Source organism: Alligator sinensis, unplaced genomic scaffold (assembly GCF_000455745.1).
Source record: "Alligator sinensis unplaced genomic scaffold, ASM45574v1 scaffold441_1, whole genome shotgun sequence".
Classification (NCBI taxonomy): Eukaryota; Metazoa; Chordata; order Crocodylia; family Alligatoridae; genus Alligator; species Alligator sinensis.
Window position 1 is genome coordinate 56,820 of NW_005842313.1, and position 13,743 is coordinate 70,562.

Sequence of the window (13,743 nt, forward strand, 5' to 3'; positions counted from 1 at the left end):
GCTTGCAGGGACATGTAGCTTTCCTTAACATAGAGAGCTACCCCACCGCCCCTTTTCTCTACACGATCCCTCCTGTACAGGGTATAGCCATCTATCCCCGTGGTCCAGTCATGGGTGGAGTCCCACCAGGTCTCCGTTATCCCTATGACATCGTAATTGTTTGCACTGAGCATGAGGATGAGCTCCTCCTGCTTATTCCCTAGGTGAAATGCAACACAGACACAACTTCATTGCTGCCAGTTCAGGAGGTAGTGCATGCAAGGCAGAATGGTATGTACCAGTAGGTGCTGCCTGGCATGGTATGTGAGCCATAGGAACATGAACTGAAAAGATGTGTCTTCCCCCAGGATCATGAACTTCTACACACCTATCTTCTAGGGGAGTAATAAACCTCCCAGGAGGTGACTCTGGTATACATAGTAATGCCTAGAGTTATAGTCGTAGATCAGAATTGTCTTGACCTAGGCATTCTACATGGACAAAAAAAGACAGTCTCTGCTGATGTACCTGCCTGCACCTGATGCCTAGCAATTAATGCCCTTAGGAGTACATTCCTTTTCTCTAAGTGGTAAGTGAGGAGTTCTACTCTGAAGCTGTTGCCTTGAGATGTTCACATATTAGGTCAAGCACCAGTGCTGGCAAAAATCCTAATTTGGGTGCATTTCACCGGCATGGTAGGTAAGCTGAGTACATATGAAACAACTCTCATTCTCACTTGCAAACAACGTTAATGGGGAGAGTGAACTGATCTGATGGACAGATGGAGAAGGATCTACTTGTATTGAATCACAGCTGTTTGTATTTTCCTCAGGAAAATAATTAAAAGCTGATGCTTAGAGTAATTGTCTCTCCTAAGTTATAACATGAAACTTGAAGGCCTTGTGCCTCCCATGAGGAAATTTCACTTACGCGCTATAGTGCATCACTGAAGAATAGTCATATGGAAGGTCCAGATTATTGGAGTCACTGTATTTCTTGAAGTTGTCTACATGACCTGTAAAACATCAGACTTACAGGATCCATCTTCTACTCCAGGGGCAAGGAACAGGTGGGAACAACAGAGCATTACCCAACACAGCATTTACACTAAAGGAGAGGTTAAATCTACTAACTTGGATGAATATACTGCCACATAATCTTCACGTAATTGTCCCTGTCACTTCGAGTGTGTTCATGTAAAAAGCCAAGTGCATGGTCCAGTTCGTGCTGAATTACCCCTTTCCATATGCAACCTTGCTTCATCAAAGACAATGTCTGTGCACCTCCAATTTTTCCATAGTAAGACCAGCAGCTGAAAGGGACATTGAAAAAGAAAGGAGGAACCATATCAAATAAGTGAGCAACTGGCTTTAGGACTCTACTTTAATTGAGGGAGTGAGTGATGATTCATAGACTCATAGAGAAGTAGGGCTGAAAGGGACCACAGAAGGCTATCTAGTCCAAACCCCTGCTGAAGGCAGCATTATTTCTGATTAAACCGTCCCATATAACTGTATGTCTAACCTATTAACACTTAAAAAAGTGATGCCCTACCCCTGACAGCTGACACACTTAAGTTGGGCAGAGAAGCAAGCTCCCGGGGAGGCTGCTGAAGTGCCCCATGGCCTTGTAACCTTCCCTTTCTCTTTATTATGATATTAGGAGCACATGCAAGGGGCAAAATCCTCCCCCTGCAGAGGGCCAGAATGAAATCTGGTTTCCACTTAAGTTTCATACAAGCTTATAAATGGTGCCTGGGCCTCTGCATGTGACATCCTGTCCAGGGTGAGTGTCTCTCTCTAATCCTTCTGAACAGGAATCTTCTCCAACTACTTAAAGTACATCCTGAGGCTTCTTTTAGAGAAGGATAAAACTTGTAGGCACTTTCAGTCATGGGTATTGGATACTCCTCCATTAGATTGAGCCATTAGATTTGACACACTAATACATCTCTGATTCTGAGGGCTGGTTCTTTGTCTGTGTTTGAAGTGATGCTTCCTGGAGTAAATTAAAACCATGACAGCCAACTACAAACTTTGCATTATAATACCTGGTACAGCAGCATGAATTAGGGATGAATTTTCTAGCATTGGAGTGATGTAGCCAGGATGATCTAGGAAATATGAGTGGCAAGGATTTTTGTGGGTGATCTCTCTTATTCGATTTAGACAAGCTTTTGAATATAGTGCATTCTTCAGGTCACACACAAAAAGATATCATATTCAGAAATCCTTCCTTACTTTAATGCTACTTCTTCTGGTTTTATAAATTACATCTGTATTTAGTGGGTCCCTGATACTATTTGTCATTGTGGTGTAATACTGTGTACTCTGAACGGGGCTAAAGTTTCTCTTTCAAATCCAGTCCACTTTCCTATCCAAATTCTTTCAGAGTAAAGTAGAGAAGACATGAAGAGGCAGCTAAAAGAGACTCACCCCTTTTCAGATTTAATATCTAGATAGTCCTTTTCTGTCTTGCGCTCCACAAAATGAATACAAGTCAAAGTTTCAAATTCTGCCATGGCTTCAGCAATTGTTTTTTTCTTATCCTCATCTGGGGAGAAAAGGGATAAATTACATGTTACATGAGAATAATTATTTGAAGTATTGATGTATTCTTAAAACAATTTCAGAGGGAGTTAAGTGCTATGTAAGTCTCGTTCTGGCCCATTGCACAGGAATGCATTTCTCCCTAAATACTGTATTAGACTAATGCATGGCCCTTCTATTTATCCAAAATTTTATAGGATTTAGTCAGCAGGCTAGTTTCTGAGTTTGTCCTCATGTTGTAAGGGTGGGTATCTCTGGGGATTGAATGCTTGCTGTTACTTAGGGAAAGCACTTTTACAAAATAATGTGTCTTTCCGATGGTAAGATTACACATTACAATTAGCGCATGTTAACAGAACTTTAAATTTGAGGGTGCCTGTAGACATGCCAAGAGGCTGCTCCAATGTGCTGTAATTACAGTGCATCAGAACAGACTTGACTAATCAAATGAGCTTTAGTTAAAGTGCCCCTGCTATCATTTTGAAGCATGGGGATGCTGATACACAAGATGCTGCAGGCGCTTTAATTAGAGTGGCTCTCAGAGTGCACCCCTCAGTCCCAGGAGCATGTGTAAAAATGCCCTGAATGATCATACATTAGCACTCTTTAACAAATGATAACTGCCCTTTAGGCATCTTGAAGTTATGCCACTTTGGGCAAAGGTTATCTTTGAGTTGTGCTACCTAGCTTAAGTTAAGTGAACTTCCAGGTATTCACCTGAGAAAAAGGTGTTCACCTGTTGTTCACCAGGTGTTCACCTGTTGGTTAACTTGTTAACCTTGACATAGGCTATTCCTTACAATTAGCATCTGCTAACTAATGTGTAATTTCACCCAAAGTGTTTTGCAATAAGCAAATGCATTATAAAGGCATATACAATAGCAGAACCCTTATGAAAAAGTGTGATCACCATCTACAAGAGCATACCATTATCAATGGAAAGGGTGAGATTCCCTTGTGAAAATGTGCTCCTTTTTCACTTATCTTGTGGTAATGGCTGGCTGGTCTGTGTGAGTGTGGCATAAGTAAACTACTGCTATATGTTGCCTCAACTGCTTGCCTTCTCACTTTGTTTCTCTGTTTTTCCAAGTAAGCTAATTAAAAACTGAATACAATTAATTACAAAAAATAGGTAGACAAATGCAAAATCACCATAATCGGAGGACAAGACATAGGGGACATGGACAATCCCATCGCTGGCCTGGGGCCAAAAACATGAGTTACTTGGACAGCCCATAGCACTGCGGCTCCTTGTTGCAACAATGTCACCTTCAAGCAAGAACTGGGAGCTATCTGTGTGGAGAAAGAGAAAGGGAGACAGTGAGAGAGGATGTCAGTATAGAAGACAAGAAGGTCATTTGGGTTGATGAAAATTCTGCTACTGTTAAGTAGGGCAGACTCAGGAAAGTGATGAGAAGGGGTGGAAGAGAAGTTTCTGCAGCCATTAAAAATGTCAAAGCATTCAAAAGATAGGGGAAATACGGAGGAAATGGAGCATTCTGGAAACTGAAGGGGCAGGAGTGTTGTATAGGGCGGGCTACAGGACCCGGGCTAGAAACAGATAACTGGTTTGATTCACATCAGAGCATTTTGGGCCTCATCAAATTGAGACTTTATAGACAGACAAGTTCAATGTCCGACATTAAGCACCTGTGAATTATTTGAATTAACACTTTGCCTTGGAATAATTGGGCTCCTATACATGTGCAGGGAGGTAGTTTCAACACGCTGTAATTACAGTGTATTGGAACAGACTCAATTAATTGAATCTGCTGGAACGTTGTAATTACCATGCTCCAGCAGACTCCAGCATCACTTGTATCAGTGTCCCCACACTGAAAAATGGCAGTGGGGGTGTTTTAACTAAAGCTAGTTAAAGGGCCCCTGCCTCCATTTTTCAGTGCGGGGATGCTGATAGATGTTATGCTCCAGGCACTTTAATTAAAGCAGCTCTCGGCGCTGCTCTAAATAAAGTGCCTCTTCCAAAGCATGTCTATAAACACCTATTATGGCTAATTCAACTTAATTGTCATTTAAGCCAAGTGTGTATATAGCTGGTGCCTGTTTTGATGCAAGTCATATCCTGGCCTAATCAGGGATGGTTTTCTGGTTGCTTGTGTTTAGCCTGAGAGTCTCTGTTCCTATATGCTGGAGTTAAACTTTTAAAAGGATTGTTGGAGGAGTAAAGCTGGAAAAACAAGCTCATAGAACAAGTCCTCAAACATCCAGAAGACTCAAAGAAGACAGGCAATGGGGACAGAGTGGACCTGAAGAAACACCAAATATCCCATCTAAGAGCATATTTTCATCAGGCTGCAAACCCATAGTTACTCAAACCCTGTTGACATTCAAGACAAAGGCCATTAAATAATAATAACACATTTATCATCTTATACCTGTCAATATTATAATCATACATATTGTAGTAGGACATCAAAATACTGAACCTTTTTTAAATCCAAATATGTGCAAAGCCATCCAAAGCTTAAGCAGAAGCTGCTATTAGCCTGCCTCCGTAGTCTAGACACCTCTAAAGCTTTAATAATCTCCGATGAAACAGTCATGTTAGTCTGATGTAAAATAGGCAACAGGATAGAATTGGACCTTATAGACTGTGTATATATATATATGAAATGAACTTCATTCCACACATTTTGTTATATATATATATAATAGAGAGAGAACCAAGATCCCTGGTGATGACCTCCCTGAATCCTATATATATATACACACACACACTAGCCAATTGCCTGTCAAGAATGACGGGGGGGAAGGGAGGGAGGAGGGGGAAGGGGAGTGGGTGGGGACGAAGCCCCATGCCCCCTTGACCCTGTCTGGACCCGCTCCCCACTTCCCTCCAGCTGCTTGGGGTCTGGGCCTGCTCCCCCCCTCCCTGCTGCAGTAGCAGAGGGAAGTGGGGAGTGGACCCGGGCCCGATGCGGGGGAGAAGCCGGGCTGCCATGGCGGTGGGGAGGAGGGACCCTCTCTGTCCCCTGTGTCCCCATCATTGTGGCGGCACTCTACTGTGCTGCCACTTCCTGTCTGAATGCTTCTTCACACTCTGATTGGCTGTTTGTCTCTGATTGGCTAATTGGCTGTCTGTCCATAACACTTTATGCGCACTCTGATTGGCTGTTTGTCAGCCAATCAGAGTGCGCATAAAGTGTTATGGAGAGACAGATAGACAGACAGATTAAGGCTTTTATAATATTAGAATATGTGTGTGTGTGTGTGTATAAAACAAGTTTTTGTGGAATGAAGCTCATTTCATCAGATGCTTAATCAACTTCTGATGAAGTGAGTGTCAGCCAACAAAAACTTGATATACATACACAACACACACAAATACACACATACACACACAAATGTACATCTATCTATCTATCTGTCTGTCTGTCTGTCTGTATGTATACACATATACATATATACACAAACAAACACACACATGTTTTGGACGGTCTTCAATATCAGATGTGAACAGGTTTGGAAAACAATTCCAGGTTTAACAGACAAAGAATGGCTAGCCAGGGTGTCCCTTGTAGCTTTTCCTGGAGTTTATCTAAGCTCTTTAAGTATAATAAACAGGAGAAATATCAGGACATTTGCTGTCAAAGGCAGTAGGGGAAAAAAGGAACTGAAAAACACAAGATATAGATGTGGCTTTGGAGTCATTACCTTTGTTAGCTTTCAAAATTCGATTAAAAACAGCCTCCTCCTGGGAGTCAGACTTTGTATCCAGCTCTCTTTCTGCACAGAAATGCAAGAACATTAGTTTTCTCCTTCCAGTGACGTACTAGTATTGTTTCATTGAACTAATTCTGATGTACACTTGTGTGTGGGAAATTCAGATCAGGAGTAAAGATATTCATGTACTGGCAGGGCAAAAAACCACATATATTTTGCTCAAGGTACAAATTCTTGTCACCCATACAAGAGTTACAATTACTTTGTTGTTAACCCAGCCTCACAAATCAGTCTTTCTGCTGTTTAGCCATCACACATTGAGGACCACATCTGGTTTGTCCTCTTCTGGTAACACAAAGCTGACTTGATTCAGGCTCAGTTGACCAGCTAAGGATTCCCTTTACCTAGGGGAATCTTTCAGAGGCATAGAGGCAGAATGGGTGCCCTATAGTTCAAACTCTGTATATGTCACCCTCCTGTATATGATGTAGAAGTGGAATTGAGAAAGCTTGTGGCCACCCTGGTGATCCTTAGTTACCAGACTGACCTCTTGAGAGCCATTGCAACTAGGTGCAAATTAGAACAAAGTTAGTTGCTCCGTGGACCAAGTTGGTGCCCAGTTGACTCCAAAATTAAGGGAAGAAAGGCAGCATAAGACCACATTTACTCCTCCCCATAGAGGTCTTCAGCTAAGTTGAATTCAGCTGGACCCAATAACCCAACTTGGCTGTAGATCTTATTCTCCAGAGAACTTGGGGAGCTATTTGTCCATATTCCTTATTAAATGCTGAAACTGTAAATATACTGTGAATGATACATACCATATTCATCCTCTTTTTCAGAACTCTGCAAGAACAATGTGGTTCAGTCTTATTCATAATAAGCGCATTATATTTTATAGGATACAAATATAACTCTGTAGCAACTACTGTTATAAGCCATCAATCACCAGCACAATCTCATAAATGCCATTCTAAATGCTGCAAAATACAATTATACAATTGAACCTTAGATAGTCTTTGACAACTGCTGGTAAATGATGACATTTTAATGTCACTCACTATATAGGAGACTAAGGATCTGTAATTCTAAAGTTACCATTTAAGCCTCAGTTGTTCTAGCCTTATTTATTTTACTGCTCATGTTGTTGTTGATTCATTGCAATAGTCCTCTAATTACCATCCCACAATGAAATCTTTCAGAATAAACTGTTAACTGGAGCTGAGGATTGTAGGATAGCTAGCCAGCTGTGGATTTGCCTGTGAGGTATGGCAGGTGAAAAAGCTGTGACTGCCCTCGGGTTAGGTAAGGCAGCAGGGGTTGTAGACACACAGTGTCACGTCTCTTCTGTGGGAGGACTTTCTGCCATGGGGGAAATCACACTCTCAGTTCTGAATAAAAGTATTGACTTCAATTTCTCTTACCTCTATATGATTTCCTGCTGTGAAGTAAAAGAGGAAAGCAAAAAAAGGTGAGGTTTTGAGATGCATCTTCAAATTAAATAAGAATCATTCTTTCTTTCTCTTGCATTTCTTTCTCTTCCCCTTAGATACACTGCACAGTACTGGGTAGTTTTGTATAGGAATTCGATTAAATCCAAAAAATCCAAAAAATTAAAAGCAATTTTGAAAAGAAAATGATACCTTGCAATGCTGCCTTCTTTTCATTTTGATTTTTAAATAGAATTTTTTAGGGGAGATCATGGCAGTTTAACAACAGCTTTATAAACTCTTGAGACTATGCAGGAATTAAATATATCCCAGGACATAACTGAAGGCATTCTCAAATAGAAGAGAAGAATTTGTTTCCTAACGCATCTTGTAAGTCTTGCACACCTGTTTTCATCTGAGTCCACATTTGTAAACAGTTTCATTTTACTTGAAGACCCTTCCTCATTACTTTGCCTTCTTAGCCACATATTTATCAAGACCAAGTAGATCTTACAGTATAGTTTAGGGCAGTGGTTCTCAACCTTTTTAGACTCAAGGCACTCCTGGTTAGACTCAAGACAAAGCTCAGAAATTACCACCTTAAGTTTTCACTTGTTTTCTGAGTATCAAAAAGTAATAAAGCAATCCTTCTGTTGCAAAGAAGTCAGAAAGACCACAGCAAGTCAGAATGAGTGCCTATACATGTGCTCAGGAGTGGTGAGGGGGCTGTTTTAATTAGAGCGGTTCCTGGAGAGCCACTCTAATTAAAACTCTGCAGCATCATGTGTATGAAGCCCCTGCACATTTAAAAATGTCCACAGGATGCTTTATTTAAAGTTCATTTGGTGAGCTGTAGTTAAAGCACCCCAGTGGACATTTTTAAACCCGTGGGGGCCTATACACATGATGTTTTAGCAGCACTAAGGCATTCTAATTAGGACGTGAAGCAGACTCAGTTAATCAAGTTTGCTCTAACACGTTCTAATTAGAATGCATCGGAGCACATGTACAGGCACCCAATGCTTTTAACATTATAGATTCCTATTTGAAATCTCTGAGTTTACTTGGTGAATCATGTTTGCACATCCAGCAGTGCTAATATTGTGTGGATCCTCAGGCACCCTTGAAAACCATGACACCCTTGTTAAGAATCACTGGTCTAGGGGCTCACTGTATATTTCCTGAATTAAAATGTGAAACTGGGGTCCACTTCAATGCTTACCCTTTCCCTCTGAGCTCTTTGAGATTAACACTCAGGTCTAATCCCAGCTAGATCCATCTGGGGAACCTTTTGATGCTACCCCACTCATTCAGGTGAATGGATCTAGACAGTTTCTGTCAGTCCTTACTCAGACCAGCTTTCACGCTCTCTCTCACAGGATGCCAGTTACAAGAGACCAATGGAAACTGATAGTCAGTACAGATATTTGGACTTGATTTTCACTCATTTGAGGGCTGCTTTACAGTATTCTGACAGTAATGTAATTTGGAATTAGATGGTACTGATACTGGCCCTGACCTGTTTCACTAGTTTTTAGCCATGGATATTAATACTTCCTTCTAATGTGGTGTCTCCTGGATCCTGGCTAATGTCAGTTTGAAGAGATGAACATGACAGTTAAAATCTTATATGACATAAAAGTTCCTAAAGGGAAATACAATATCCTAAAAAATCAATTTTAAATGAATTTAATGTCTTGTGAAACATACCCGATAAAAAAACTGGATACCATCTGTCCACATGGTGTTAGTCTAATCCAAAAGATTGAGTAAATACTTGCACTGGTTTGGCCTCACCGTATTATCTATCAACACTATAGAGCTAAGATACTTTTAAGATGCCTATCAGTGTTTTATTTATGGTTTCCATCTTTATATTCTTGGCTTTCTTTTGCACTGCTACAGCATTCAGCAAACTGATACTGAATTGCTTCTTGGATCCACGTGTAATTTGCTGATTGTGAGAGGTAAGAGTGTCTATGTGATTTTGCAGATACCAATAAGAATTATTTCTAATCCTAAACATCAAATATGAGCAAGGGGTTATTGTCTAGTGTCTTGAAAGCTGCACCTCCCTTTTTCAGTGTAAAACATAAGCAAGCTTACAAGTGGGACCAACTCTACTGGCCTATATGAAAGAGTAGGATCTATAGTGTAGCTTCTCCTGGTCTGCTCTGGGGAGTCCAGTACAATTTTAAGTGACAACAAGGAACAGCATAAGCCCAAACCTAAGTAAGTAACTGCTATCAAGAATATCTGCACATAACTAGATCAATCCCTAAATTTGCTAAGAGCACTTGACATTTCAAAAGATACTTCAGTCAGCAAGGAAGGATAGAAAGTGTGGAGACTAGTGCTCTAGATTTTATAGTAGAGATAGGCAAACAGTGTGCTGTCTTGGCACCACATTAGTTTATGTCTATATTTCATAGAATATGGAATGGCAGTAACTGGTTATGCAGTTTCATATCATCTACCTTGACTGAACTATAAAATGTCACTAGAGGGGGTCACTTCTCTCTTTATGTCCTCAGGATAATCAGCAGTATTTATAAGAAGGTAAATGGATATTAGAGCCCCAGAAAAATAAACTGCAGAATCTTTCTAACTGCATACATATGGCAAAAGTCCCCAGTAGCCATAGAAAAATGGCACACTGTGGTGCTGTTATCTGCTTCTTTGGCTGTGGTTTTAAGCTACACTCAGCCATATCTGAGCACCTTTGAGGAAAGATATGTGAACAGAAACATTGTAGAAAGATCAGTAGAAAGTTCCACCCGTTCTAGATTTGCTTCTCTGTGGATTGATCATACATTTGGCCTGACCCTGATGATCATACAGGCCTAGGTGCCTAGCCTTCAAACAGATGTAATTTGGCCTTCAAACCTTGGGGTGTTTGTAGTAGGAAGTTCCCCAAAGCAACTACCCTATGAGTGGTTACAGAGAATTTGGGGAGAACTATGACACCCAACATTTCCTTAATTACCTTGTAAATACCAGATGATATCAGAAATGTATATTTAAAGGTTCTTTGCATCATAACATTCAGTCACACCTCAATTTCTGCCTCATTGGCCCTCCTACAATTTTGAATTCCCACAAGTACCTGTTCTTTACTCAGTAGACTATGTGACCTCCATGTACATTGATTTCTAATATCAGTAAGTGAAATACATATCCTAAAACAAAGTACAAAAGAGGGACTGGCCAATTTTAGCCCTCTCTTCAAAAGAGCCTCTCTATTTCTCTATTACCAACCAGTAATGATTCAAATGGGGCTTTACTGAGTTTTTTGTGTCAATATATTAACTTCCTCTGTTAGTTTCTAGCAAATGAATAACAGAGACTTTTAGTAATTAAACATCTTGGTTCAAAGGAAAGGCACCAACTTTTCCAGCTAAAATTTGCTCTCATGCCCCAGAGTGAATTTTTAAAAGTACACCATGCCCCAGAGTGAATTTCTAAAAGTACACCATACTCGTCAGATACATGCTATAATTGCCATACCACCTGGCTTCATTACAAGTGACTGGGAGCCAGGGGATTCATATGTGCTACAGATAATTCACTCTCTTGCTGACATGTGGGTCTTTAATCTTAAATTATGGTCATGTTTACACTGATGAAATTCAGCTATACAAGTCTTTTATCACCTCCTAACCTTTTCCTTGGTTTTGCATTTTTGTCTGTCATGACTGAATCGACTTAAAGTTTGAAACGTTTTTCAAATTCCTGCAGCCCTATATTATAGAAAGAAGTGCATTCCTGGCACAATAGATGAATTCTTAGGGCTATCTTATAGTTTTCTATGACTCACCACTCATTCTTCTCCAGTGTGAGTAACCTGGGTACATTTCTTGACTTTGAATGCTTCCTACCAGAACTTCCATGTCTACAATTCTATCACAAGCTGTACAATATGAGCCATATGTAACCCTGATGCACCTCTGCTGAAATCTTTGCCTTTATCTCCTTCTTCCTGGACTCTTGCAGTTCCCTTCCCTATGATCTCTATCTGTCCCAGTCTTCTGCATGTGCTGCTGACTGGTGCCTGACTTCATACCTGCACAACTGCGCAACCACACTGCATGCTCAGACATTCATATGTACACCCCATCCTCAATGCACATGCTGTGTTCATTTCAGGGTCTAATGCAAACATGTTCTTTTTGTTCTTAAAAGTTTGGGCTTTTTCTAATTGATGTTACCTTGCAGCTATGAGTTTATTTCTTTCCTTCGCCTTGATCTCACCACAGCTGGCCAATCTGCATTCTCCTAGGCAGCCCCTGCTACCTAGGCAGTGCTGCTCTTCCCATTGGCTATGTGATACCCCATCTCTTTTCAAAATTTCAACTGAAGATGACCAAAGATATCTTTGCTCCTTTGTCTGCCCCTGCTCATTTTTTGTTCCTCCTGCTGTGATTGCTTTTTTTAACACAGTGAAGGATTTTGAGAAATTTGTAATAACAAAGCTTTAGAAAATCAAAAATTTGGGTTTGTTCTGTTAGTTCATTTGTGACTCCCTGACCTAAAAGGGAAATTTAGCAGAAAGCCAACAACTCACTGAAAACCACATATGTTCAATCTTGTGGCACATATATTCCTGGATAAACAAATGACCAATGTCTGCATCCTCAGCTGCTATAATTGGTATTGCTTAGGTGACCTAAGTGGGGCAACCATGATTCACAGTAGCTAATGAAATAGCAAGAAGACTCTAGCTATGCCCAATTTTAATATGGCAAATAATTGACCATTTCTCATGGTTTTTCAAAATATTTTATAAATCCTACTTACTTGGGTCAGCATGATTTTCATAGTCCTGCAAAATCAATGGATTGACGTTTTATTGTCATGTAAGAAGATAAAAATGAGACAAAACAAACAAAAAGTTTCCTCCCAACAACCCCAAACCCCCAAAAGAATAAATACATTCATAGACTTGTTTACAATTATGTTACAAACTAGTGTATTTATTTTAGTACCATGGACAAGAAATATTTAAAAGACACCTCCAACTTCAGCCAAAGAAGCACCCTCAAACATAAGAAATAGAAGGATTGTGTGGAATTGCTCTTACCAAAATAGGGAAGGCTTCAGTAGAATAAAGGAGAGATAGAAGAAAGACTAGGAGCACCTTCAGATCCATTCTCAAGTTCTGACCGATGATCTGTGCTTGCCGCTCTCTCACTCTCCCAGCTCTGGAGAACTGCTAGATATACCTGCTCTACCAGGGCTGAAAAACTAGCCAGCCAATGAGAATCTCAGAAGACAGCAAACAAACAATTTTTGGTAGTCATAACAGCAGTCAGTTCACCCTCCAGTCATATTCCAACACTATCTTATTAGCTGCTGGTTTCAGCTAAAACTGCCCCTTACTTCCTGCCTGTATGTGCCTCCCACTCTTGCCTCTGCACTGTCATTCATACTCCCTATGCCTCACTCTTGTAGTGCCTTATATTTTCATTCTCTCCTTTCATCAAATCCTTCCTCAAATCTCAGTCCTGTGAAGCCTCCTGTGTGGATACTGTCTGTGACACCTCTGTGCCTAAACAATTTTCCAATATATTGTATTTGTTGCATTTTAAATGGTAAGTTGTTGGGGGGGGTAGTTGTGCTCAACGGCTGATCAGTTCCTTTATATTATATGAATTATCTCTATGCTATATGCAGTTATATTAAATGACTGCCTATGCAGCCATTATTGAGGATATCATCACCACCTAGTTGGGTCATGGCCGTATCTCCTCCAGTGCCTGTCAACCTGAAAAATAAAACTCTCATCATCCCAGGTTACAGACCTGTAAACAAAATCTTTAGCTCCCTTCTTCATCTCTTTTCTAGATTCTTCACAGCTTCTTGCTTCTCCTTCCAGGCCGCTAGCTGTCCAGCTTGTAATGTTCCCCACAAGACTTTGTGGACATCGGAGACAGAGAGAAAGACACAGTACCATAATAAGAGGCCCTGACCCGAAAGCTTTGCTTTCACTATGATTAACACATGCAGTTGCCTAATGCTGCCAATTGACAGTGAGAAGTACACTGAGCTACAAAGGTAATAAGAGATGCTGGTGGCAAGGAATGGAGCCCAGGGAACCCACC

General features: G+C 40.6%; 1 protein-coding gene across 1 annotated transcript in view; it reads right to left on the reverse strand.

Annotated features, from left to right (window-relative positions):
* The window catches only part of LOC102380504 (astacin-like metalloendopeptidase), a 25,329-nt gene extending 11,824 nt beyond the window's left edge, over window positions 1-13,505 (reverse strand). The window contains exons 1-9 of the mRNA XM_025209872.1: window positions 12,723-13,505; window positions 12,440-12,464; window positions 7,637-7,653; window positions 7,034-7,058; window positions 6,204-6,275; window positions 3,681-3,821; window positions 2,415-2,532; window positions 1,113-1,291; window positions 910-994 (exon numbers count right to left, since the gene is read on the reverse strand). Of these exons, the coding sequence (XP_025065657.1) occupies window positions 910-994; window positions 1,113-1,291; window positions 2,415-2,532; window positions 3,681-3,821; window positions 6,204-6,275; window positions 7,034-7,058; window positions 7,637-7,653; window positions 12,440-12,464; window positions 12,723-12,791 (731 nt within the window). The 5' untranslated portion in view covers window positions 12,792-13,505. The remainder of the gene's footprint in view (window positions 1-909; window positions 995-1,112; window positions 1,292-2,414; window positions 2,533-3,680; window positions 3,822-6,203; window positions 6,276-7,033; window positions 7,059-7,636; window positions 7,654-12,439; window positions 12,465-12,722) is intronic.
* Between the last annotated feature and the right edge of the window lie 238 nt (window positions 13,506-13,743).